This window comes from Lygodium microphyllum, chromosome 10, assembly GCF_053477565.2.
Source record: "Lygodium microphyllum isolate KBCC chromosome 10, Lygodium_microphyllum_v1.1.10, whole genome shotgun sequence".
NCBI lineage: Eukaryota > Viridiplantae > Streptophyta > Polypodiopsida > Schizaeales > Lygodiaceae > Lygodium > Lygodium microphyllum.
Genome location: NC_141144.1, coordinates 71,937,058 through 71,960,557, shown reverse-complemented (window position 1 = coordinate 71,960,557; position 23,500 = coordinate 71,937,058). Strand labels below are relative to the sequence as shown.

General features: G+C 41.1%; 1 protein-coding gene and 2 non-coding genes across 4 annotated transcripts in view; all 3 read right to left on the bottom strand.

Moving 5' to 3' along the window:
- Positions 1-2,603: 2,603 nt before the first annotated feature.
- Positions 2,604-23,500, bottom strand: part of LOC148030150 (Nucleoporin, Nup133/Nup155-like protein) — a 44,232-nt gene continuing 23,335 nt past the window's right edge. The window contains exons 2-8 of one of the 2 annotated variants that reach the window (XM_087686425.1): positions 18,496-18,620; positions 16,592-18,376; positions 15,617-16,353; positions 15,194-15,349; positions 3,903-4,251; positions 3,760-3,827; positions 2,604-3,653 (exon numbers count right to left, since the gene is read on the bottom strand). In XM_087686425.1, coding sequence (XP_087542551.1) covers positions 3,174-3,653; positions 3,760-3,827; positions 3,903-4,251; positions 15,194-15,349; positions 15,617-16,353; positions 16,592-18,376; positions 18,496-18,620 — 3,700 coding nt within the window. In that variant the 3' untranslated portion in view covers positions 2,604-3,173. Of the gene's footprint in view, positions 3,657-3,759; positions 3,828-3,902; positions 4,252-15,193; positions 15,350-15,616; positions 16,354-16,591; positions 18,377-18,495; positions 18,621-23,500 lie in introns of both variants that reach the window. The other variant, XM_087686424.1, reaches the window with a different exon arrangement.
- Positions 4,628-4,728, bottom strand: LOC148030152 (U6 spliceosomal RNA). The gene has a single exon (XR_015692294.1). It is a non-coding gene; the product is annotated as a U6 spliceosomal RNA (small nuclear RNA).
- Positions 5,806-5,908, bottom strand: LOC148030151 (U6 spliceosomal RNA). Its single transcript, XR_015692292.1, has one exon. It is a non-coding gene; the product is annotated as a U6 spliceosomal RNA (small nuclear RNA).

The window sequence follows — 23,500 nt, the reverse complement described above, 5'->3', positions numbered from 1 at the left end:
AAGCTCTCATTTAGCCACAACCCCAAAGAGCAACTACATAGAAGGCTTGGAACACTAGGAATGCCTAAGCATTATCACTTATTGCATTGGTAGTTCAACTGTCTATAATCCAACATATCTAGTCTACCGCTACTTCACGAGTAGCATGGCTTACACTTGAGCATATATTTACTAGAGAAAATGATACTTACATTTTTTTATGAAAAAGCTTGAATATGTGAAGATAGAAGAATGTGACGCTATACAAGATCACCTTTATAAAATTCAAAACTTCTACAACACTTGATGAATGTAGATGAGTATTATTCTAATACTTAGATAATCTCTATAACTTTGAACTCTTTGCTACTTTCTTATTTAGCCTTTCATACGACATTGAATCTTACAATGCAAATTTCTATGCAATCACTTGTTTTTCTTCAAGTTGATAGTTTATTGCTAAAAGAAAAGCAAATAAGAAAAAATAGTAGGGTGGATATTATAGCTTCTGAATAAGCTTTTATGGTACAACAGAAGGACAAGGAAAATCAATCCAAGAATGCTCCGTAAAGTTCTAAAAGTTTACAAACTTCATAGAACAATAAAAAAAAGAACACATAATCCAAGGACAAGTGCCATTACTATAAAAAGCCAAGTCATTACATCACAAAAATGCAAGAAACATATTGCTAAGGAGAAAAATGAATCTAAGATGACAGTTTTAAATGCACCTATTATTGCTGCAACAAAATCTACATCATTTGTCATTGACCATAACTATTATTTTTATACTTGTAGTTATGATTCTTCTTGGGCAAATAGAGCATTCAACTCTATAGAGGATGGTATATCCCACACGGATTTGTTTATCTCTACTATTGCAACTCTTGTAAGCAAATCAGTACAATGTACCAACAATGCATCTTATCCTGTTAGAGTATTGGACACCGTTTTGAAAGCCATTGATAACTCTACTCTTCGTTTACACGATGCTTTATATGTACCAAGGATAAAAAAGTTATCATGTTAGAGTGTTGCACAAATTGTTTTAAAAGCCATTGATGACTCTACTCTTGGTTTACACGATGCTTTATATATACCAAGGATAAAGAAGAATTTGCTATCCATTTTTCCTTTAGCAAAATGTGAAATGCAAATCACATTTGATGATAATAAATACATAGTCAAGAATAAAGAATTCTTAACTTTGATACCCGATGACACATTATGTTATAGACTTTGAGTTAGATGCTCAGTTGATTGATCAATCAATTTATTTAACATCTACTCTTACTCCTACTAATGTCAGAGGTAAAGTTATGGCATGCTCATATAAAACATATGAACTATGGCAATTTGATGATTATACATCATACTCAAATGTTGGAAGGCTTACCTATCTTAAAGAGACCTCCTAAGCACATTTGTAAGGAATGCATTTTGAAAAAAATGCATCGATTTCTCTTTCTCGTGATGTTGCTTTTAAAGCTACGACCAAGTTGCAAATTGTGCATTCAGATTTATATGGACTTATGCGAACAAAGTCATTGGGTGGATGTTATTACTTGGTCACCTTCAATGATGACTTTACACGTTTTTGTTGGATTTATTCATAGGTGAAAAAGTTAGAAGTGTATGATACATATGTGGCTTTTACTGCACTTCTGGAAAATTAATCCGGCTATGAGATAAAGACTCTGTTTGGACCAAGGAAATATATGTCTTCCTCGCTAAATAATTTTTTGAAGCAAAAAGGAATTGCATATAAATATACTACATATACTCAACAAAATTCTAAATCCTAAGGGTTGTACTGTGTACTTTGATAACTAACTTTGTAATCAATCAAGTATCGAGCAATGACCACACACTCTAATGTCCACACTCTCCCAAGCCGAGATGTTGTTTCCCTTCAACAAAGATTTCAACAAATTATGAAACACGTATATTAATATGTTTAGTGGCTGGAAGGCTAAGTAGAAAGCCAACCATAAGTAGTGCAGATTTACTCGTAAGATGAGGTTGAATCATAGAACCCAAGAAACATTTGCCCAAGGAAGAAAGTTCATGAGTAGAGTTTTGGCTCCATACATATATGAAATAATTAGACATCTATGGTTCATGAGCATGTTTCAAGACTTTGTTTGGATTGTATGCATATCATCTGTTTTTTTTTTTTGTGATCCATGCATTTGCTATATCTAATAGTGTGATGGATAGGGTTTTCACACTCATAGAAATTTTTTGAGAGACCAACCTACATCTCAGTGTACTACAAATTCAGAACAGAATACATTAAAAAATACTGCTAAGGGCATCAGTTTTGGGACCAATCGAGCATCAGCTATCTAAGATTTTTGTGATAAAGTTGTTTCACATTTGTGAATTTATTTGCTTGCTGGAATGTGTTAAATTAGGTAATCTACCACCCTATCTGAGAAGGAAGGCTGGTTTGACTAGGTCAAGCTTATAGCAGCTAAGTTGTGGCAGTTATAGAGCCCTTAATCACCTTGGAACAACTATTGGTACTTTGTAACACCTTTATTCCGAATATCTTTTCAACAACGTTTTCCAAGGTCACTACAATATACATTGCCTCATATCTGTCATTTTAGATGGTCACATTCACATTTCATTATAATCTTGAAGGCATGGCCTAATGTACACTGCACCTTAAACTTCACAATGATTGGCCTTAGCTTTAAACAAGATCAAGGGCCGCTCACATCCATATTATCAATCTGAACAGCTGCAATGCAAACTGTATAAAGTCTCAAAAGTAGTTCACAATGAACTCTGTGAAAGGGCAAAGGATGCATGACAGACCAGAACCCTCACCTAACATTACAACATCTAACTACTAGTTGGGGGAAGCCCAGCACATGGCAGAAGAAAAATGTTACAAGGATCAGTGTATTAAAACTGAATTCGCTATGCATCCAATATGAACAGCAGTTGACTCTCTGGTTGGACAGGCAGTCCTAAGATTTCATCTCCAATATAAGACACAGAGCTTGCACTGAGTAAGGGTTGTACATAACTACTGGTATACTGAGATACAATCTGATTTATGATGTCGGTGTTGATTTTACAGATACAACTCTAAACTCGCTATGAACACAAGTACCGAGTATTTGAAAAACAGCATGCATAAGATCCAAAAACATTTCAAAAGGAATTGCATTCCCTTCAATTCATTCACCCTTACCCATGCGAATGGCAGTTAGCATGGCATGGCCTGCATCAGGAAAGTCTCGATGTTGCATCAACACTGTCTCTACACTTCCTACATGCTCCAGCCCTTCAGTTTCTTCTTGCAAGAGAGGTAGTACATTTCCAAAAGAGCCCCCAAGACAAAAGGAGTACTCCCCATAACAGCGCTTTGAGGCATAATACAGTACTGTACTCCGCAAGGCCTCTAGGTGTTGCTCATCACTCCATCCATCTCTTTCAGATACCTGTCGCATGGTTACCCAGTCATCTTGATCAGCAGCCCTTAACCAAGCATTCTCGAGGAGACTCTTATTACTCTTTCGAAACATGTCTCCACCCCAGGCAAAGACATCAAATGCCTGCAGCACTAGATCCCTGCTTTCACTATTGAGGCAAACCTCTACAAGCTGCCTTGGTGTCAATACATCATCATCAGCTACAATTCCCAACTGAAAAGCTTTCTCCTACAAGTACAGCCTTATCTTGTTAGACTAGCACACCAGTCTCATTGGTTGAATAAGGTTCAAGTGAATACAAGGAATTAATCTTTCACTTCATACGACTTACCTGAACATTAAGCATCCCGATGTCTGCATCAATATTTAAAGCTCGCTCCTCCAAATCCACGTCACCACCTGCAGGAGGTTCTTTCACTAACAGCAAAAGCAAATTAAACAATTAACCGCTCTTTTGAAAAGAATGGTGCACACCTGCAAAGGCAGAAAGTTTTGCCAGATTTAGGAGCCGTTTTCGATACCGCAATTTGAGCCTGCCATATTTACAAGAAGCCTTCAAGTTCCCTTGAGCAGTCTCTATGGTGGCAGACACTGCCTCCTCAGTAGAGAGAGCCAGCCAACGCAGAGTGCTTGATGCAAGCGCAAAATGTTGCAAGTAGAGTTCATGAAGCCAAAGGAGGTCCTTGTGGCTTTGAAGGAATAGAGAAAGCTCTTCTCTGAATTCTTCCCCCAATCGAAGTAACTTTGAGTACTGGCAGTTTTGATAGCACTTCTCAAACACAAAGTTACTGAACCTTCCCTCCTTCAGGCCCATGCTTTCATGCTATCCAATTTTATTCCATTTTTAGTCTCTCCCTCCCTACCTCCCTCCCTCCGTCCCTCATCCCTCATGACATTCAACCCCACTAATGTTTAGAATTTTGTCTTGTCATCATTTTGCTAGTGCCTTCCAGCACACCCAAAGTAGAATGATTTTGTTAGTGCCTTCAAGCAGACCCACCTTAGTCCCTGCTTCCCTCATATCTAACCCCAGTACTGTTTAGGAATTTGCCTTGTCATGGTTTTGTTAGTGCCTTCAAGGTTCGCCAAAGTAGAATGTAATGATAAATCTAAATGTAGCATGGTTTTTGTGCCATGCACTCTTAAATTGATGGCCATTCTCTCTCTCTCTCTCTCTCTCTCTCTCTCTCTCATATTTATTTAATTTGGACCATTTCAATTTGTGTGTGTCATCCTTGCACAGGGGCCATGCTAATCTTCTTTATACTGCTCCAATTTTATCAAATGTCTCCAAAAAGACAACCATACTCCCTTTTTTTTTCGTGAAGATAATTGAATTAAGTAGTAAATATTTACATCAAACCATCAAGTCAACATTCTCTCTGTATCTCTTACATTCTATTACATCAGACCATCAGGTCAGCATACTCTGTCTCTCTCATACTTTATAGAATATTTACATGAGGCCTGCAGGCTCTCAGAACAACCAGAACAACCTATCACATGACCCATTCTAATAAATCACGCAGAAGGAACAACTAGAGTAGAGCGAACAATCGCCAGCCAGGGAACAGCAATATCCGGAAGAACCAGGTCAGCTGACATCATAGAAGAGATTTGCCATAGCACCAATCCATGCACACAAGCCACATGTCCATGGATGCCTGATGCCGAATCAAAAATAAAGGCATTGCGAGTACGCCATATATGCCACAGGGCTGTCCATCTGAGGAAATGGAATAGGCAGGAACAATCTGAAGGCAAAGAGGGCGTAGAGGACATTTCCCAGAATCCACGAACGAACTGGTAAGCAGTGCTAAGCCACCGAGAACCACACACGGGGAATGAAATTCCAGATCTGTCACACAACAGGGCAGGAGACAAAAAGGTGAAGCAGTGTCTCATCACATGTAGTACAAAAAACACGACCTGCAGAGATCTTTCAGGCACAGAGCACTTTTCCCATTGGAAGTTCCCCAATGAGCAACCGCCACATGAACACTTTACCCTGATACGGAACCTCAGACTTCCAAAGCTAGATAAATCTTTCCCGCCACTTCTTTTTGCTATCCCTGAGATGCCAGAGCTTATTGACCTTACCCGTGACCCATCTCTTAGCTTCCACCATCTAATGATATATCGGATTAGCTGACCTTTTCTCAAAGTCATCAAGTAGCACAAACATCCAGTCACGCCATGGATGCAATGCCTATAGGACAGGCAAAGGAGAGAACCTCTGAAGATTGTCCTATATGGACACCCAAATGTCCCTGTATCCACGAGGCACCCTAAAGTACTGACGAATACGCCTAAAGGAATAAAGGCGGGGTTGTCCAAGGACAACAATACTCTCTCTCTCTCTCTCTCTCTCTCTCTCTCTCTCTCTCTCTCTCTCTCTCTTTGTGCGTGTCATCCTTGCGCAGAGGCCATGCTAATCTTCTATGTATCATTCCAATTTTATCAGATGTCTCCGAAGAGACTCTCTCTCTCTCTCTCTCTCTCTCTCTCTCTCTCTCTCTCTCTCTCTCTCTCTCTCTCTCTCTCTCTCTCTTCGTAAAAGGTAATTGTATTAATTACGAAAAAAGGTACAAGTTTACATGATTACAAGATACACGATGGCTCTAAGACATCATGTGTAAAATCTCAGTACTAAACAACAAAAGAGTTACAAAAGTCATGGCAAAGACGCAGAGGAAATTGCCATATGCCAGGGAAGTAAGTCCTCCTGAGGAAGTAAGTCAGAGTGCTGAATAAGATCTATCTGCCAATGCAAGAGACCTTTAAGCCTCACAATATGTCCCGGAACATTAGAGGCCGAATCAAAAAGAAAGGCATTCCGAGTGGTCCAATTGTGCCAACATCCCCAGTATCTAAGAAAGTGAAACAAGATCTTCATATGCGACTGTGCTGGTGTGGGGTATTTTGGCCATACAAAAACCCAATCAAAAGGGCTTAGCAAGAAACCAACCGCTGCTCACCAAACCACTGACAAGAGCGACCAGATATTCTTAGCGAGAGGGCAAGAAATAAATCGATGACGGGCCGATTCCACAGTAGTGGTACAAAAGAAACAATTGTTGTTAGAGATTCGACGCTTGGAAAGGGCTGTAGCAAGAGGAAGACCACCAATCATCACCCTCCAAAGAAAAACCTTGCATTTGAAAGGTGTCTTATTCAACCAGCCCTCCATCACAGTTGCCTTCCACCATGACTGAGATTTCCGCAATCCCCAAACAGTATTAGCTTTAGTAACCAACCATTGATGATCTTTAATCAGAAGATGATACCCCTAGTTAGCTGAGGCCTTTTCCGAATTTAACTGACCTGCAAGGTCCCAATCCTGCCAAGGACGACCCAAAGCAAGGCCAGGAAAGGGTTGCCTACTTTGGAGCACTAACAAAAGCTGTTCCCATAAATCACAGTATCCATGAGGGATTTTGAAAAGCCTCCTGGCTGTACGAAACGATATCAAGACATTACGACTGGCAAGGGTGGCATCTGTAACAACTGAAGTCAAGGCCAAACGTGCCATGCGGTTAAATTTTAGTCTGAGCTCATGTTTGCCTTCCCAAGAAAGTAATCGCGAAGCTGCCAACAATTCCAGTTGAAAAGAGTTAGTATGTAAGCGGTCCTCCGCTGGATGCCAACGCGCCTTCTGGAAAACCAATTTCCAAGAGCAGACCAAATGAACAAGCAGGGATGAGGAAGGACTAGAAAACCGAGAGTCTGCATTAAGAACATGCCACCAGGAGCTCCGAATTTGTGTATTACCATGCACAAGCCCTTGATCCTCAAGAAAATAACGGGCTATAACAACCCACGGGTGATGATCCACGCACATGGCACGAAAAAGAGACCAACGAAATGCCAACATATGAGTTTTGACATCCAAAATAGCCCCACCGCCCATGCGTTTAGGAGTACATGTATGCGACCAAGAAATCCATGAAATGCTTGCATGCAAGGAATCCTTCTTCCATAACATGAAACGAATGTGCTAAGTAAGAGCATTCAAAGTAGTAGTAGTCCAAGGCAGCAATGGCAAGAAATATATGAGCATTGGCAACATAATTGTCTGAGCCACTTTGAGGCGAACATGGAAGGGCCAAGATTGCGACTTCCAATACAGAAACTTAGCTGCCAGTTTCTGTGAAATCCACTCTAGTAGTTGGTAAATCGGACTCCATGCAACTGAGAATGGTTGATTTGAAAGCATTGATACGAAGACCAGAAGCATGACCAAAGAGCGTCCAAACATCTAATGCTTTGCGAAGATTGTCCTTGTCCGCACGCAAAATCATAAAGCTGTCATCAGCCAAAGATTGACTAATGAAGTGCTGTCCAAAAGGAAGAGACAATCCAGCCAACTGAGTAGAAGCTGCCATAGAAGATAACATCGAAAGAACCGGATGAGTCGCAAGGGCAAAGAAGAGAGGACTCAAAGGGCAACCCTGTCTCACAGAGCATGCAAGGATAAATGGCTCAGTAACACCACCATTTAACATAACTCGAGAAGAAGCTGTAGCACTAATGGTGTAGATCAAGCGGGATATCCGAGTACCAAAGCCCATAGTAGACATAAGTTCAACAATGAAAGACAAGTCTAAATAATCAAAAGCCTTTTCCAGATCCAATTGAATCAATACCACTTCCTAATTAGAGTGCCTTGCATTGTCAATAGCCATTTGCACATTTAAGATATTATGCAGAATGTTTTGACCCTTAATGAAACCATATTGAAGAGGATGCACAATGGCCGAAAGATGCTTGTGAAGCCGATTCGCCATCACTTTAAAAAAGATTTTATACATCGAACCCATCAAAGAAATTGGTCTCCAATGTTTCAACATTGACGGCGAAGGAACTTTTGGAAGCAGTTTGATAAGACCTTCTTTCCATGAGGAAGGCATGAACCCCGTTTCCCAAACCTGCTGAAACATAGTCGTCAATGGTTTCACCAGTTCGGTAGCAGAAATCTCAAAGAATTCATTGGTGGACCATCCCAACCGGGACTTTTATCCTTGGGCAGGTGTAACAAAACATCCATAACCTCCGCTTCCCAAATATCTATCTCCAAAGTAGTTTGCATATCAAGTGAAACCTGATTGCAGACCAAATCATAGAAAACTGAGTGTGCATGAGTAACTTGGTCAGAAGGTGAAGGAGAAGAACCAAGAAGGTCTAGAAAATAATTCCTGCACATATACACAACAGTTTGAGGATCAGTGACCATTCAACCTTCTGGATCCTGGAGTCTAGTCATATTTTCTCGAGCAGGAGATGCATGTAGAGCTCAAAAGAACTTATGAGTCTGACAAGCACTATCTTGCAAGTTCTCAGTCAAATTTTGCAATTTGGCCTGCTGATAAGATTTCAACTGAAACTCTTTAATAAGATCAACCAAACGCATCACCCGTGACAGCAGAAATACATCATCTGGAGTGTCCACCAATAAAGAGCGAACCAAAGCCAGTAAGTCCTCCCTTGCTTATCGACGCCGCCAACAAAGAGAGGCATAATGGATCCCATACTGCCGAACAACCCGCTGCACATTAGAGAGCAATCGTTCAAAAGAAGCATTGCCCTCAGAGGCGAAGTCCAATAAAAATCTATCAATCAATTGTTACATATAGCCCTGAAAGATGGAATGCTTCAAATAAGACGAGTTGAAACGCAAAGGGAGTCTATCCAGAAATTGCTTAAAAGGTGCAATGGGTTGTGCAAGTATCTCAAGCTATAGAGGGAAATGGTCCGACAAGGCATATTGCTGCAACACTTTCATTTCCAGCATCTCAAGAACATATCATCATCCTGCATGATGTACATGCGGTCCAACCGCGACCATGTAGTTGCATACTGTGCCGAATGGAAAGTAAACCCTGTAGAAGAAGGGTGTAGCCAAGACCAAAGATCTTGCTTAAGTACAGCAAGAGCAAACGCATTCTACACACGACTTTCCGGAGCGTCCATCACCGAATGCTCTGATGTGGACTGTGAAGAATCAACATACATATTAAAATCCCCCATCAAAAAACCTCGTCTGCCAAGTGACAAGGAGGTCTGCAAAGTATTCCAAAGATCCCGGCGAGATAAAGGGTCATTCGGAGCATAGAGGCCCAGTAACCATAAGATCTCTCCTTCAAATGAAACTTCAATTACCACAAAACGGCCATGTACATCATTTTTAATAAGAACAGACTGATATTTCTCATGTACAATCATAAGCACACCAAAATAATGCATTGCAACACATGTGCATCTTTTAATTGCACATTTGATTAATCCTTTAATCAAATGTCAATTAAACATAAGCAAAGCATCAAATTTTCACGTCCTCGTGACAGACCACCCCCTTGAAATCCTTGCAATCGTCCTTGATTGCACTGTAATGTGTCAAAGCAAATAATATTGCACTGGAATTTTCACAAGGCATCATAGTCAACACAACATTGGCCACTACTAGCTAACTATCTCATATGCCCACCATTTGCTGAAAATTTCCAGCCAGCATAAACATAGCATAAAGCTCAACAATATTCTAGAACTGTTGCTAGAAACTCATCAGATGCATCCCAAACTCTTGTTTCTCAACAGTGCTGACTACACAACCATAGTAAAGCATAAATCGAGCCAAAACCATGGCTGAATTGTCAATGGCATTCAATACACATGTTGTTGTCCACATAACCAATTGAATACCACCGAAACTAATGATCATACACTGAAAACTAGCACTTGGTAATCAATCTCTCATGCAATGTACAGTTTCAGAGCTGCAATGAAAACCATAGCCATTTGCATTCATACTACAGTGACTAGTACACTGAATAGTGACCTCATGGCAGACATACTATCAGCACAGTACCTTGGATGCATGCTGAATACATCTGAGATTCACTATACACGAGAGCAGTCCATTCCCGGAGGAGTGGAAGTGCTACCTCCCCCTTGAGTATCAGGTGGTACTCTGGACCCTTGCCCTGCTAAACCTGAAAGAGTCCGATCTAAAGTCAGCTCTAAGTGAAAGGCATCAAGGTAAAGTTGCAACAACTAAGGATGGTCTGCCAAGTTATCCTCTTCCATTCATTTAGCATCCATTGGTGAACAGTAGTGAAACTTCACCCAATAGCTTATGGAAGCTTTGCCTTTGACCTTTCCTCTTTATGTGCCAAAATCTGCTCGGATACCAATATCTCATTCAACTCCTCTACATTGGACTGAATTTCAGCAGATACATCCTTAGGCACATCAGCATAAAAAGACCTCAACAAGCTCACATAAAAGGAGGTAGTGTTTCCGCTAGTGTAGAGGCAATTTCCATGATAGCCAGCATTAAAAGAAGCATTTGCATGACCAGCACTTATTCCTTGAACCCCAAAAGCACAACAGGGTACCGATGCTTGTCCATATGCGTGATTTTGCACACCAGGCATCATACCGATGCTGCCATACATCGGATTATGCATTCCATGAGCCATACGCGAGTGCATTGGGTTATGCAAACCATGCATTGGTTGCTGAAAATTATGGGGAGGTGTGCCATACATTCCCACATTCGGTCGCTCACCCACCATAGCATGAAAAATTGTGCTACCACCAAAGTATGTTGGCTGCCCTAAATTCTCATGCAAACCTTGCTGTCCAAAAACCATAGGATTAGCATTCACATCATGAAATTGCATTTGCATTTCTTGCCCAACTGGCACCAACTGCTTTTCACCATGAGCATCTTTAGGAGCATCTTGAGAAGGCTTTGGCTTGTTCTTCGGTGCATCTTGCTGTCCCGAAGTTCTAGAAGAGGATTTTCTCTTCTTGTCCTTAATGTCCTTCGTAGGAGTGTTCAAAAACCGAGTAAACTGAGGATCTTTTGCCAATTCAGCAAAGATATTGGTTACTGCCCTCATTCGATTCTTGCATGCATCATCGAATTCCATTTCCCTTTGTTGATCATCATCCTCTTTCTGCATTGAGGGTCCAACATCTTGGCCTTCAGCCACATTTTCAGCATGTTGTCCATGATTCGTGCCTTGTCCAAGATCAGGCATTGCATTTCCTTCTTCCCCATGTGAATGTCCATCATGAGAGGCATCATTACTACTTCATTGCGTCCCACTGTATGAAGACATCTTGCTATAATTTCTCAGCTGAGCACAAAGATCAACACTAGCACAAAGCTTTGGCTTGCAATCAGGTGCCTCGGGCCCACCAAATCAAGAGATCTGATGTATCCCGGCAATGGAACCATGTAACCCGCCTTCCTTCTCGGATAGGGTGGTTTAACCTAATTAAACACTTAATTACAGCAATTAGCAAATAAACATAAACTGAAATGCTCACTTTACCTTCATAAACTTAGACAGTGGACACCCTGTTGGCCCCAAAACTGGTCCCCTTTTCCGTATTTCTTTAATTTCAATTGTTGATGGATAAATTACAAGCCAAGATTTCACGATCTCCTTGGCTGATTCAAAATCCCCTTGCTATTCCAATAATCAGCAAAGCATTCGAGAAAATTGCCCCTTTGATTTTCACCCAAGACTTGCTCTAATGGAACCCCAACTGGTCAAATGCTGCCCCAAATTCACAATAGATGGGACAGCATCTGAAATCCTCACAATTCCACGAATTTCCGGTGCTGATTTCAATGTACAATGCCTTTGACTGATTACACGGATCCCAAGGTGGCTGCTAAACCCTAATTACTGCTGTAATTTAGGGTTTACAACGTAAACTCTCTGCTGTCCACCAAATTTGGCTCTACTCTACTACCTATAGCTAAGAATTGCTGAGAATTCTTGAGCATAGACTGGAGGAGATGAGAGAATGCTGTAGAAAGAGAGAAAATTCCGAGATTTGTTGCGAAGAATTGATCAAAATCAGTTGCTACCCTGCTGTAACAGCCCCAAACGGATGCACCAACAACCATAGGAGCATCAAAGACTGTGATCTTCAGGAGAAAGTGCATCAGCAGCAATTGCCACCTTCCCAAGGTCAAGAATATGCAATCTCCATCACCAAAATGGTCTCCAATAGCTGGGAAATGGCCCCAAAAGCTGGTAGCCGCAGTCCAACAGCTCCAAAATGAAAAAACAAGATTTCCCTCTCCCTTCAACCCTATTTTGCCTTTCCCCCACTTGCATGGGAAAGTTTTGCCAAGTGGCAGCTTTCTTAATCCATTTTCAGTAATTTCCAGTCATTTAATTAATTTTCAGAATTAATTAATTCTGAAAAATAATTCAGCCCTTAATCCATGCCAGAAAATTGACCTTGCCCATGCATAAATTAATTGGCTAGGCCATTTGCAACCCCAAGTGGTCCCATGCATTAATTGACCCTTGGACAAGCATTAATCCATTAATTAATGCCTAGTCGCTAGTGTTACCACTGACACTTAATGGCCAATTAATGGTCCTAGGGGCAAACTGACACCAAAACTCACCTAGAATCTAACAAGTGTCACTTGTTATAACTTTTGCCTTTGACATCCATCTTTTTCACAGGGTCCTTCGGCCTTCAATTGTGGAAAAGTACCTTGCGCCTCACATGTGCATCTTTTAATTGCACATTTGACTAATCCTTTAATCAAATGTCAATTAAACATAAGCAAAGCATCAAATTTTCACGTCCTCGTGACAACAAGCATAAAACTAATGAGTTTGGCAATTGTTATCATATCAAGCATCCAAACAGGACAACAGTTTATATTTTACATATTGCTCATTGTGAAGAGTCTGTACTCTACATTTCAACCATTGTGAATAAGTGGTCAATTCATCGAATGAGTCCCCAGCTTGCTGCAAGGTGACAAATTGTTCCAACAAAGATTGCAAATGCTGTAATTCTGCTCTGAATGCAAATGCTTGCTGAGTCCCATGAGCTCTGGACAAAAGCACATGTATTATTATGAAAGATTGCCCATGCTCCAATAGAAGGAGAAGTAGAGCGGGACACTAGATGCTCCTTGGATGTAGAGAGCTAGGGATGTCAAAGTTAGATTGTGTCACTCTTGAAAACCTAGTGCTCACAATAACTCAAGATACTCCTTATGGAGCACCAGCTCTAATAATATGTGAGGATACACTAGGGTTTGCAAAGAAAACACAGAGTGTGCAAACATTACTAACAAATAAACTCAAACAAGAAAGTAAATGAAGAAGAAAAAGAATGAAGAATGCTAAATGAAAACTTAAATGAATAATCACCAAAAGTATACAAGGTGTGATACAAGGATGCTTAAGGAGTGGGAGGGCTGTTCACCAGCCATTGCCTCTCGTGGGAACCGGCCAAGGGATAGTGTGACATACTCTAAGAGATCCTGAATGCAGCAAACCACGAATTCTTAATGTCAAAATCTGTTGTAGGCCACTCTGGCAGCAAGGCCGGCAGAGGGGATTCAAACACAGAAGTTCCAAAGAGGATCAGGAATGCATAGGCCAAACGCAGCAGTGTGGAAGATGGCTGACTGCAAAATGATGATGTCTGGCAGCAAGAGTGCACATGGAACCAAAACACAGCAAGTATGATAGCTGGAGATGCAAAATACAGTAAAATAACAGCCCATCAACAGCTTTTTGAGGCAAGGGATGATGAGAGAAACCAAAGGGAGTAAGTAGATGGGCAGAAAATGAGGCAAGGCAGCAGCATGTGATGACGCCAATGAGAAGATGAGAGCAAGAAGAGTTGGACAGCTGGTGCTGATGTGACATAAAATGAATTTTGAGGATTCTATTTTGGGGCTGTATGAGAACCCAAGGAAGTTCACCAAAAAATTCGTTTACCTTTTAGATTGATCCTAAGTAGCTAATCACATGCATCGAATGAAAGTTCATACCTTTCTCAGGATAGACCTTCCTCCAGACATAGAAAAGGCAGAGGTTACAAGCACTTGAAGGAGGCATGGTGACAATACAGTCTATTCATGAGGGAGTTCCTGAGGATTGAAGGACAGATTTTCTTTCATCATAGACTTGGCTAGACCTCTTTTCTAGAGGATATGTGCTGTTGTTGTGGATAGCCACAAGGAGGGAGGTATCCTTCCATTTCACAGTTGAGGAGGATAGTAGACTCACAGAAAAAGCTGAATTGTCAATTACGCTGGCTGCATTAGACAAAGGATCAGGGTAGCTCATTGTGACTGTGACCCAGCTTCTTGTTCACATGTGCAGTGGAGATTTTGGGCTTATCAGAAGAGACCTTCACAAAGTCAAGAGTGGATATGGAGAGACCCTTTCAGGACGGAGCTCCATACATCCCCTTTTTCTTTTAGAGATGACTGGGCTTAATTCTAGGCCCGGGAATTTTTCGTCTTCTTGTGGCTTATGGCACCTAGGAGGTTAGCAAAAAGCAATTAGTTGGACGCTGGCATAGTCACAGTTGCTTGTTCAGATGCAGAACGATTGAGGAGACTCAGAGACACTGTGTTTGAGATTGCCCCAGGGCTCAGAAGTTTTGCAGGAGAGCCCTCATATTAGTTCACACCACTGATGTGATGAGATTATGGTGACCTGGCAAGAAATAGATTCTGAGGATTTGCAAGAGAGCCCTCAGATTAGTGCAAGATTATAATTTTTAGTGACCTGGGGAGCAATAGCATGGGTCAAAAACGGTAAGCCAGTGGATATAAGGACTTTCAGGAGAGTACATCCTATCAGACGTTAGACCACTGTCCTTTCCTGGTCAGTTGCAAGTGTTTTGAATAGAATATCTTTGTGAAGACTCTGGAAAATTTATACTACAGAACAGGACAAGAAGATAAAAACACTTACCATAAGGCTTCTTAAGCAGTCCATGTCATTTAAATCAGTACAGATGTCCCAAAGTGTCTGGTAGCCAGCATGACGCTTTGCAAGAGCCATTAAAGGTGGGTAAAACTTTTGTAACACACTCAGTTTTTTCTCTCCTCCATCTGGAAGCCTGTCACCCTGGAGAAAGAACCATTTAAAACAAAAATCAGATCATCCCCAATTTTTGCAGCATTTATATGAGGTGCTAGTGCTCTCTTCTTAATCAGAAGGAAGCCCAACCTAGCAACTATGATGCAAAGAGGCACTTTATCCTAGAACTCGCAAAATGAATCTATATCGTCAGATTTGATATGCATCATGTATTGACAAATGAACAGGAAGTTTTTAGCCCTAATCTATCCACCTAAGTGCAGTGAGCAAGTATCTTTAGGTGAGAACTCCTGCCTCCGAAACCGCCTCAACAGTTCTTTTTGCATACTGGTACATTGCACCAAGGAGCATATCCCTTCTGTTCCAATATTCCATCTGCAAACCCTTGTACTCTTCTTCACATTCGACTTTTGCAGTGATGGCACCAGCATAAGCTTCCAGCAACACGTCAGCCAGTGCTTCAAGATGGCTCATCAATATTGCCACTATTGATGGTAGCAAAACAGTTGCTTCCTCCTGAAGCTCAATAATAAGTGTAGCAAGCCTCCAAAGACCAGATCTAACAACAGGCTTACAATACCAAGGTGTCAATCCCTCTGGAGAAGGGTACCAACTCTGCTGAGAATCCTTGAAGCAGATAGCAGTTTGCAAGGCCTTGGTGCAAGCATGTGAAACTTCACCAACTTTTTCTACTTGTAACTGGACCGGCTGATCTGTCTCCCTACCAACAATCATATCGATATGCATGTGAATAACAGAGAACAAATCCTCCAAGTCAGACACTCGACTATAGAAGACCTCTGCCTTTTCTCTATCTAGAAGCATGACATTGTTCCTTCGTGCCTTTTCCCCTACAATCTGAACAAGATCCCACAATGCTCCAGCTGATTCACCAAGCTTTATGTCGGAGGACTTTGCTAAAGCCGGTGAACTCTGTAGTCGAGCTTGAACTGACATATTGTGAAATTCTCGTAGCCACATCATGGCAGCAAGTTTCTCTCCATGTTCCAAAATGAGCTGCAATGCACTTCCTGCAACCCCAATTATTTTAGATCATGTTCAAACAAAACATACTCCAAACAGGACTAGACTGCTAAGTTTTAAAAAGATGAATTTTAAGGGAAACTGGCAAGCCTATGTCAGTTAACACTCAATAATCCAGAGAGATTCATCTGCTATGTACTAGCTTCCACCAGAGAGGTATACCCTTAAGGAAAAAATATAGCTATGATTCAAGAGCATGTCCCAAATGCAAATTCAAGAACATACTTTGCTTTTGAAGGAGCTCATCATGACATCTAGAAGCCAATAAGAACTGGAGAAACTGTTGATGCCGCCGTTGCTTCTCTGCAAGCTGTGAAGAAACAACAGCCATCATAGCTGCACTTGAAGCCGTGCCTGTTGTCCATTGCTTAGCCAGTGTGTCAATTAGGCCTCTGCTAGCAAGGGCAAAGGCACTCATATTCCCTTCTTTGTCGAAAGCCCCTGCTTGATGTAACTTTTCTAGCACACCATGTGTGTGACCAGTTGATAGAAACTCTTGGAAACACTGGGCAACTAAAGCCTCTGCCTCTCCATTATGTGCAGATTGTCCCTGAACAAGTGGAGTTTCATTCCTGCCTCCAGATCCACCTATCTCAGAGTCCTTTCTAACAAGTATTGAGTTGTTTCCAAAAGCAGACCACCGACGATCATCTCTTCCAGATCCCTCATTCTGACTTCCTCGTCGGGATAAGCTTCTTTCAGGAGGCTCAACCCCACAAACTAGTACTGCCTTGCCAGGTATCGCCCAAACCCCAGCTTTCTCTGTAAGAACTAGCCATGTGCCCCCCTCATTTTCGTCAGAAGAAGGAAGAACACAAGCATCAAGCACTTTCCCTGCATCCCATGCAAGATCAAACTGATATAGTTTCACATTCCCACCATTACAATGGGCGATTGTAGCTGTACCATCCCTAGCTAGTATCATGGATGAGCCTTCAGGCTTGCCTCCCAGGCGAAGCCGCATGGAGTACAGAAATTCCTCCTCCTCTATCCTGGCTTTGGGAAGAATTACCTGAATACCCCCTTCCCTTTGTGCAGATTTTGAATGCCATGAGTATGTAACAAGGAAGTATTGCATGTAGCTTGAGCTGTTGATTCTGTCCTTGGAGAATGATGCCAGCAGCAACTTCAGCCTTTTCTTTGCAGTTTCTACTTGTACATCTAGCAACCAGACCTGCTTTTGTCCAGCAAGCATTTTGCCACTATCCAAATCTGCAAGAACATCAAAAGCCCATGCTAAGGATACCTGGCCACCCAAATTAAGCTCAATATCCCAACATTCAAGCCCAGTGGCAGTCAGCAACAGTAACTGCCTCCAACCTTCCATCACAGAACCTTCATTGTTTAGCCAAACAACAGTTCTCGCCCCAGGGGTATTCCTAATAAAAAAGGAGTCACTAACTTCACCATGAGCAGGGCCAGAATCCTCTACTCTTGCAATACAATCTCGAGAAATACCTCTTGAGCTGCAATCAAATCGCTCAAGCTCCCCATTAGATCGACAAGCAATAGCCACACAGCCACCCGCACCAGAACCTGAGTGAGCAGAAGCTACCAGTGCATTAACTTGACTCGTGGAAACACCACCCCAACTCGTAGGAGATTTCCAAACAGTAGGTGCATTGAGCTTCTCCTCCCCACGATTATCTTCCCCAGAAGGAAGACTCACAATAGGCATATTGTTTGTTTCTGAGAATATATCAGGCCAGTAGATAACTGCTGAACTCTTTCGGCTGCACATAATCAAGCCTGCAGACTTACAGTTTTCAATATAATTACTGTTTTTTGTCTGCAAATCTTTCTGTAAACCAACTAGGCACACTGCCCAACCATCTCCATGCCTGGGGTCAATATTTTCACCATCATCTGTACAAACTAGCTGAGGCATTTGTAAAATGCTGAAGCTTTCAGGTGCTTGACTTGAAACATGACTCCAAAGAAACAAGCGAGCATGTTGGAGCATCCATGATAGACCTGTTGGCTGGTCCATACCACCAAAGATAGATTGGTCTGCGAAAGTCCAACAAGAATTTTCTGTGGATCTTAAAAAAGGACAGGATAACCATCCAAGCACTATATCAATCACAAATTTCTTGGAATTTGAGCTTAAAAATCAAAGTTACAATCACCTGGTCGCAAATGAGCCACTTCCTCTGCTTGTGCAATTCTGAGCTCTTGAGGGAAGTCACTCACGAAAACAGGCAGGTTGCTGTCAATCCCATCCTTATCAAGTATCTTAGCAAGAGGAGGTGACCTACTTGTCCACAGAATTCGCTGGTGTCAACTAAAAGGGTCTCCAAAAATGAATGCCACCACCAACAATGTTCAAAATCACATTTAACATTTACAGAAATCCAAATATGAAGTCTCAAAAATTAGTCAGCCATTGTTAAAGCAGTTAAACTGACTCTCATACAAGCTCTTAAGGGTTCATTCATCAATGTCACCATAAACTCCATGCACAACATAACTTACTGCATGACTTCAATTTTCTATCCCCAAACACATCAGCGTCATGTATAACTGCAATGGCTCAACAATGTAAACTACAGCTAGTCAAAGCATTTACACATGAACCTCCACACCATATCTTGATTGTCAAGAAAGTTAGAAACCATCAACTTTCATCAATGAGACTGGTACTATCGAGTGCTGCACAACCAAGTGATGGAAACACCAAAGCCTCTTATCATCCACATTATTGTGACTTATAGTTCCCAAGAAACCTGTTTCATAAGTAAGGAAACTTATTTCATACTTTGCAGTTTCATAAACATATGAAACACCAACTTTTAACCTTTCGGGGAAAAACCCTACCCTTAAAAACGGTTTTGACTTTTGTAATCAACAATTATCATGGATTCCTTTGATACTATGATGTGGATTATAATGAATGATTGGTGTTGATTGCAAGAATTTTGTTTGCCATCTATGCTTCTTCTATTGGTAATGAACCATGATAGTTGATATTATGTTGAATGTTCATTTGCATGGTACAAAATCATGAATCATAATCAAGTGCTCCATAACGTGAGTCATATTCTATATCTATGTAAAGTTAGATCTTTTTTTACAATCTCGAATGAAACCCATTTCTAACATTTTACAAAACTCATATGAAACCTCTAACCCGTTTCATACCTCCCATTTCAGAAACTCCTGGAAACTATGTTTTTGTCCATATTAACACCCTGTAGTCCAATTCCTGACCTCTACGATCTATCTTATTAGCTGCACAAAGCCAAAGTTTTTGACAGTCACTACCTTGGAGAACTTATAGAAGTTCTTGTTCTTGTCAAGACACAGCATTGCTGGCATCAACAGCCCTAACAAGCAAGTCATAGATATTCCTTACTTCAAATTGCAAAAGTGCAGCTGTACCAGCCTGATCAGTCCTCAGACAGCTAGAAAAGCCACCAGACTGCAAATTGCAGAACTCCAGGTTGAGAACAGCAACAAGCATCTGCCAATCAGCCTTATTTGCACCCAAAATGGCACCATAATTTTTACGCAGCTTTAATGTTACGGGAGGAAAACATAGATCGCAAGGTAGCAATGCATAGGAAAAAGTGGCATACTGCTTAAATGCAGCAAGCAATGAAATACCACACGATTTTCCAAACAACACAACCACCTCCCAAAATAAACCTAAGCAACAAACAGCAGTAGAATGTCAGCAGCCAACCACTCGGGGGCTACTCACATTACCCTCTTCTCAAGGCATAAACCCAACCTTACCCCTTGCTCAATCATGGACACCTTGTCAAAAGAGCATAAAATAATAGTGTAAACATGATAATAGGTGGTTACAATACTCGGGATTTGTCTCCAGTGGACATCACTTTCTAACTATTCCCATTGCTCCGCCTTTGAGCATCTTGTACACTCTAGTTGGACTCTCCGAATCAAGGCAGCAGCAAATTGGAGATGGTTTTCACGATGGAAATCAGAAATTTCTCTCTACAATATTCTCTCTCATTCTCCGACCATTTTTCAACTCCCCTCAACATTTTCCAGCAGTTTGAGTCATCAAAGAAAGAGATTTCAATCAATCTCTCCTATAAACCTTAATTTACGGTAGAAATTAGGGTTTTGGCAGCTACCTCAAGACAAGTGCTTAAAATTGAAGACCTAAGACTTGAATTCCAATAGCTGAAATTGAAAAATTTCAGAGAGATTCAAGAGGCCAACTAGCCGATTTCAATTTAGGGTGGACACAAGATTCTCATATGGATTCTTATTTACACTTGTAAGCAATACGGCTATTGCTTCATCTACATCAATATTCTTTCTTAAGAGTTGCAAGCTAGGTTTCTAGGCTCTTGAACTTGTTAATGTGTATAGTCATGGAAGCATTGTCTTTTATATCTAGTTTATAAAACTGCATGAGTAATTTTACCTTTGAATTCTTTGCTTGATACTAAATATCCTGTCAAGTTCCTCCCAAGCAATTCTAGCATCTCGGATGCCAGAGATATGATGTAGCATATCACTCAGTTTGGTCATTATGAATTTCTTGTTATGCCTTTCGGTTTGACCAATGCACCCGCTACATTCAAACCAAGGGGCAAATTGGTTTGAAGGTTTGTTGGTCATTGATGACAAGAAGTAGCACTTGGATTAGCAAAGGAGATCGGTGAATCTTAATTGTACTCCATCCAGTTGCAATAAAAGATAAAGAAACATTGGAAGGGGCATTTTGGGACCAATAGGCTATCCATTGTCCAAGATTTAAGACATAATGTGTGTTTCAATTTATGTGAATTAATTGGTTGCTGTAATTACTGTTAAATCAACCACCCTATCCGAGGAGGAAGGCTGGTTTCATTTACTGCTGATCCAACTTTACTTGTCTACTGTAGCCTGGGCAACCAATTTTTGGGTATTTTCTGCCTATTTTCAATGCTCAATCCTCTGCATTTTTGTGCTCCAATCTGCGTTTCGATTTTCTGCACTATTTTAATACTGTACAGCTGCATTTAATGCTCACACAGCCTGCATTTTTGTACTCTGCATTTAATGGACCTGCAAGCTAGGCAACAATCTTTTTTGGCCACCAACAATGTTTTTTGGCTGTAATCAACCTGATTTTTCTCGGATTTTGCAATCATTTTCTAATCAGCTCCTCCATAAATTGCATGTGAAGTCGTCGTGATTGGTACAATCTGTGCTATCTTTGGCTGTACTCTTTCTCTACTTCTCTTCTTTTCTTTATCTTCTTCTCATATTCTCTCCAAATGGCACCTCTCTACCGTTCTACTAATAATAAACTTCATGGCCTTGACTCTCTCACCTAGAGTGTTATTATGAAAGTATGGTTTGGGCAAAAGTGATTATGGTACATGGTTTTTCGAGCTCTTTGAGTGTCCCTACCCTACTCCTATTCTAGATGAATGGGACCTTGTCAACCATGAGGAAGTTGTACTCACATAGAATCACGACAACGCCCGCGCGTATTTTAGTCTTCTCCAGTGTATCTCTAAAGAGGTTCTACCAACGATCACCTCCTATAGGACAACTTCAATGATATAGGAGAAGCTTCAGATGTATGAAGCTCCCTTGACTATGTGTGCAATGACCCTCTATAATTAACTCCAACAAATGAAGTTCGAGCTAAAGGATACTATCCAATCTTTCTTACTTTATGTTACACAGGTACAGGATCAATTTTGGCACATGCAGTCCACCCTTCTAGACGCTCATCTTGTGGGGACTGCTCTCTACAAGCTCCCTCCAAATTTTGATGGAGTAGCGAATGCTTTGCAAGCACAAAAATCATCAAAACCAATAAGCTTAACACATTTGTTCTCGACGCTACTTGAGCATGAGGCGTCTTTGTAATTATAAGGGAGGCTTCCATCTTAGTATGGTGGCCATAATGAGGCATTTGCAACTTCAAAGAGGGGTGACAAGAAGTCAAAGGCCTAGTACCATCATATGGTAAGAAGAGACATTTGCGCAAGGACTGTAAGGAGTTAGCGGCATCGAGAAAGAAGAAAAAAAATAAGAAACAGCAAAATACGGACTCTCCAAATGCATCATCCTCATCCTCCAACCAAGGTGAAGGCTGTGGTACGAAAGGGGCCATCTTCTTCAAACTGAGAGAAGGGTTTGGTTGTCCCTCTTACTCTTTTCTAATGCATATGATGCAATCATCCCTCATGACTCTCCAATGCCAAAGAGGGAGCGAGAGGGTGATCAAGTAGGACAAGTAAACCTCATCTATACAAGTATACAAGTGCAAAGGATCCAAAGAGGGACTTCTCTTCCGCTTCAACTGAAGTCTAGCAATTTTCAGATCCTAGAGCTAGGATTGACATCCAAGTTTATGATGGATTGTTCCTATATAGAGAGCAAGATTAACTCCTAGTCTGAGCTCACATAAAGGGGGCACTTTGGCAATCTGGCCGAAGCTGGAATCCATCGTCACGTATGCTCAAAGGCATTGGTGAGAGAAAGATTGACTCCTAGTCCGAGCTCACATGAGGGGGCACTTTGGCAATATAGTCAAAGCCGAAATCCATCATCACATATGCTCAAAGGCATTCGTAACAAGATGGTTACATGTGCTCTTACAAGGCATTGTTGATAGACAAAGAGAGTCATAATGATTCTTCTCTATTTTCAGGTTTTGATACAACTAACATCGACATCCGATTCTCTTTGAGATACCTTGGTGATGGCTACATCACCCAATATTTCTCGAGAAACCATATCATTCAATAGCATTTCCCTCCATTTCCATTTTTTGTTTCTATTTACAACCTCAAAAAGGCTTTTTGGGCACCTTCTAAGAGAGTCGAGACTCCACCCAAGAGACTTCAATGGACCCACACTCTAGATAGTCTATGCCCATATATACAGCATTGACTCTACCTATCTCACATTCATTCCTTCTAGTGTTCTATCACTCTTTCATCTCTCCACTACTGCTCACACCCCACCTAAAGGATGTTGAGGTAAAACACACTTTACAACTGATTAACACGCTTAATTAATGAAAAATGCAAAATTTGTGCATGGTTCAAGAGAGTTTCAATGGTCCCCCAAAACCCTAATTTTTTGGAGCACCCTTCAACATCTATAAGTACACATAAGTACACAAGTTGCCCACCATTCAGCCTCATCCTTTTG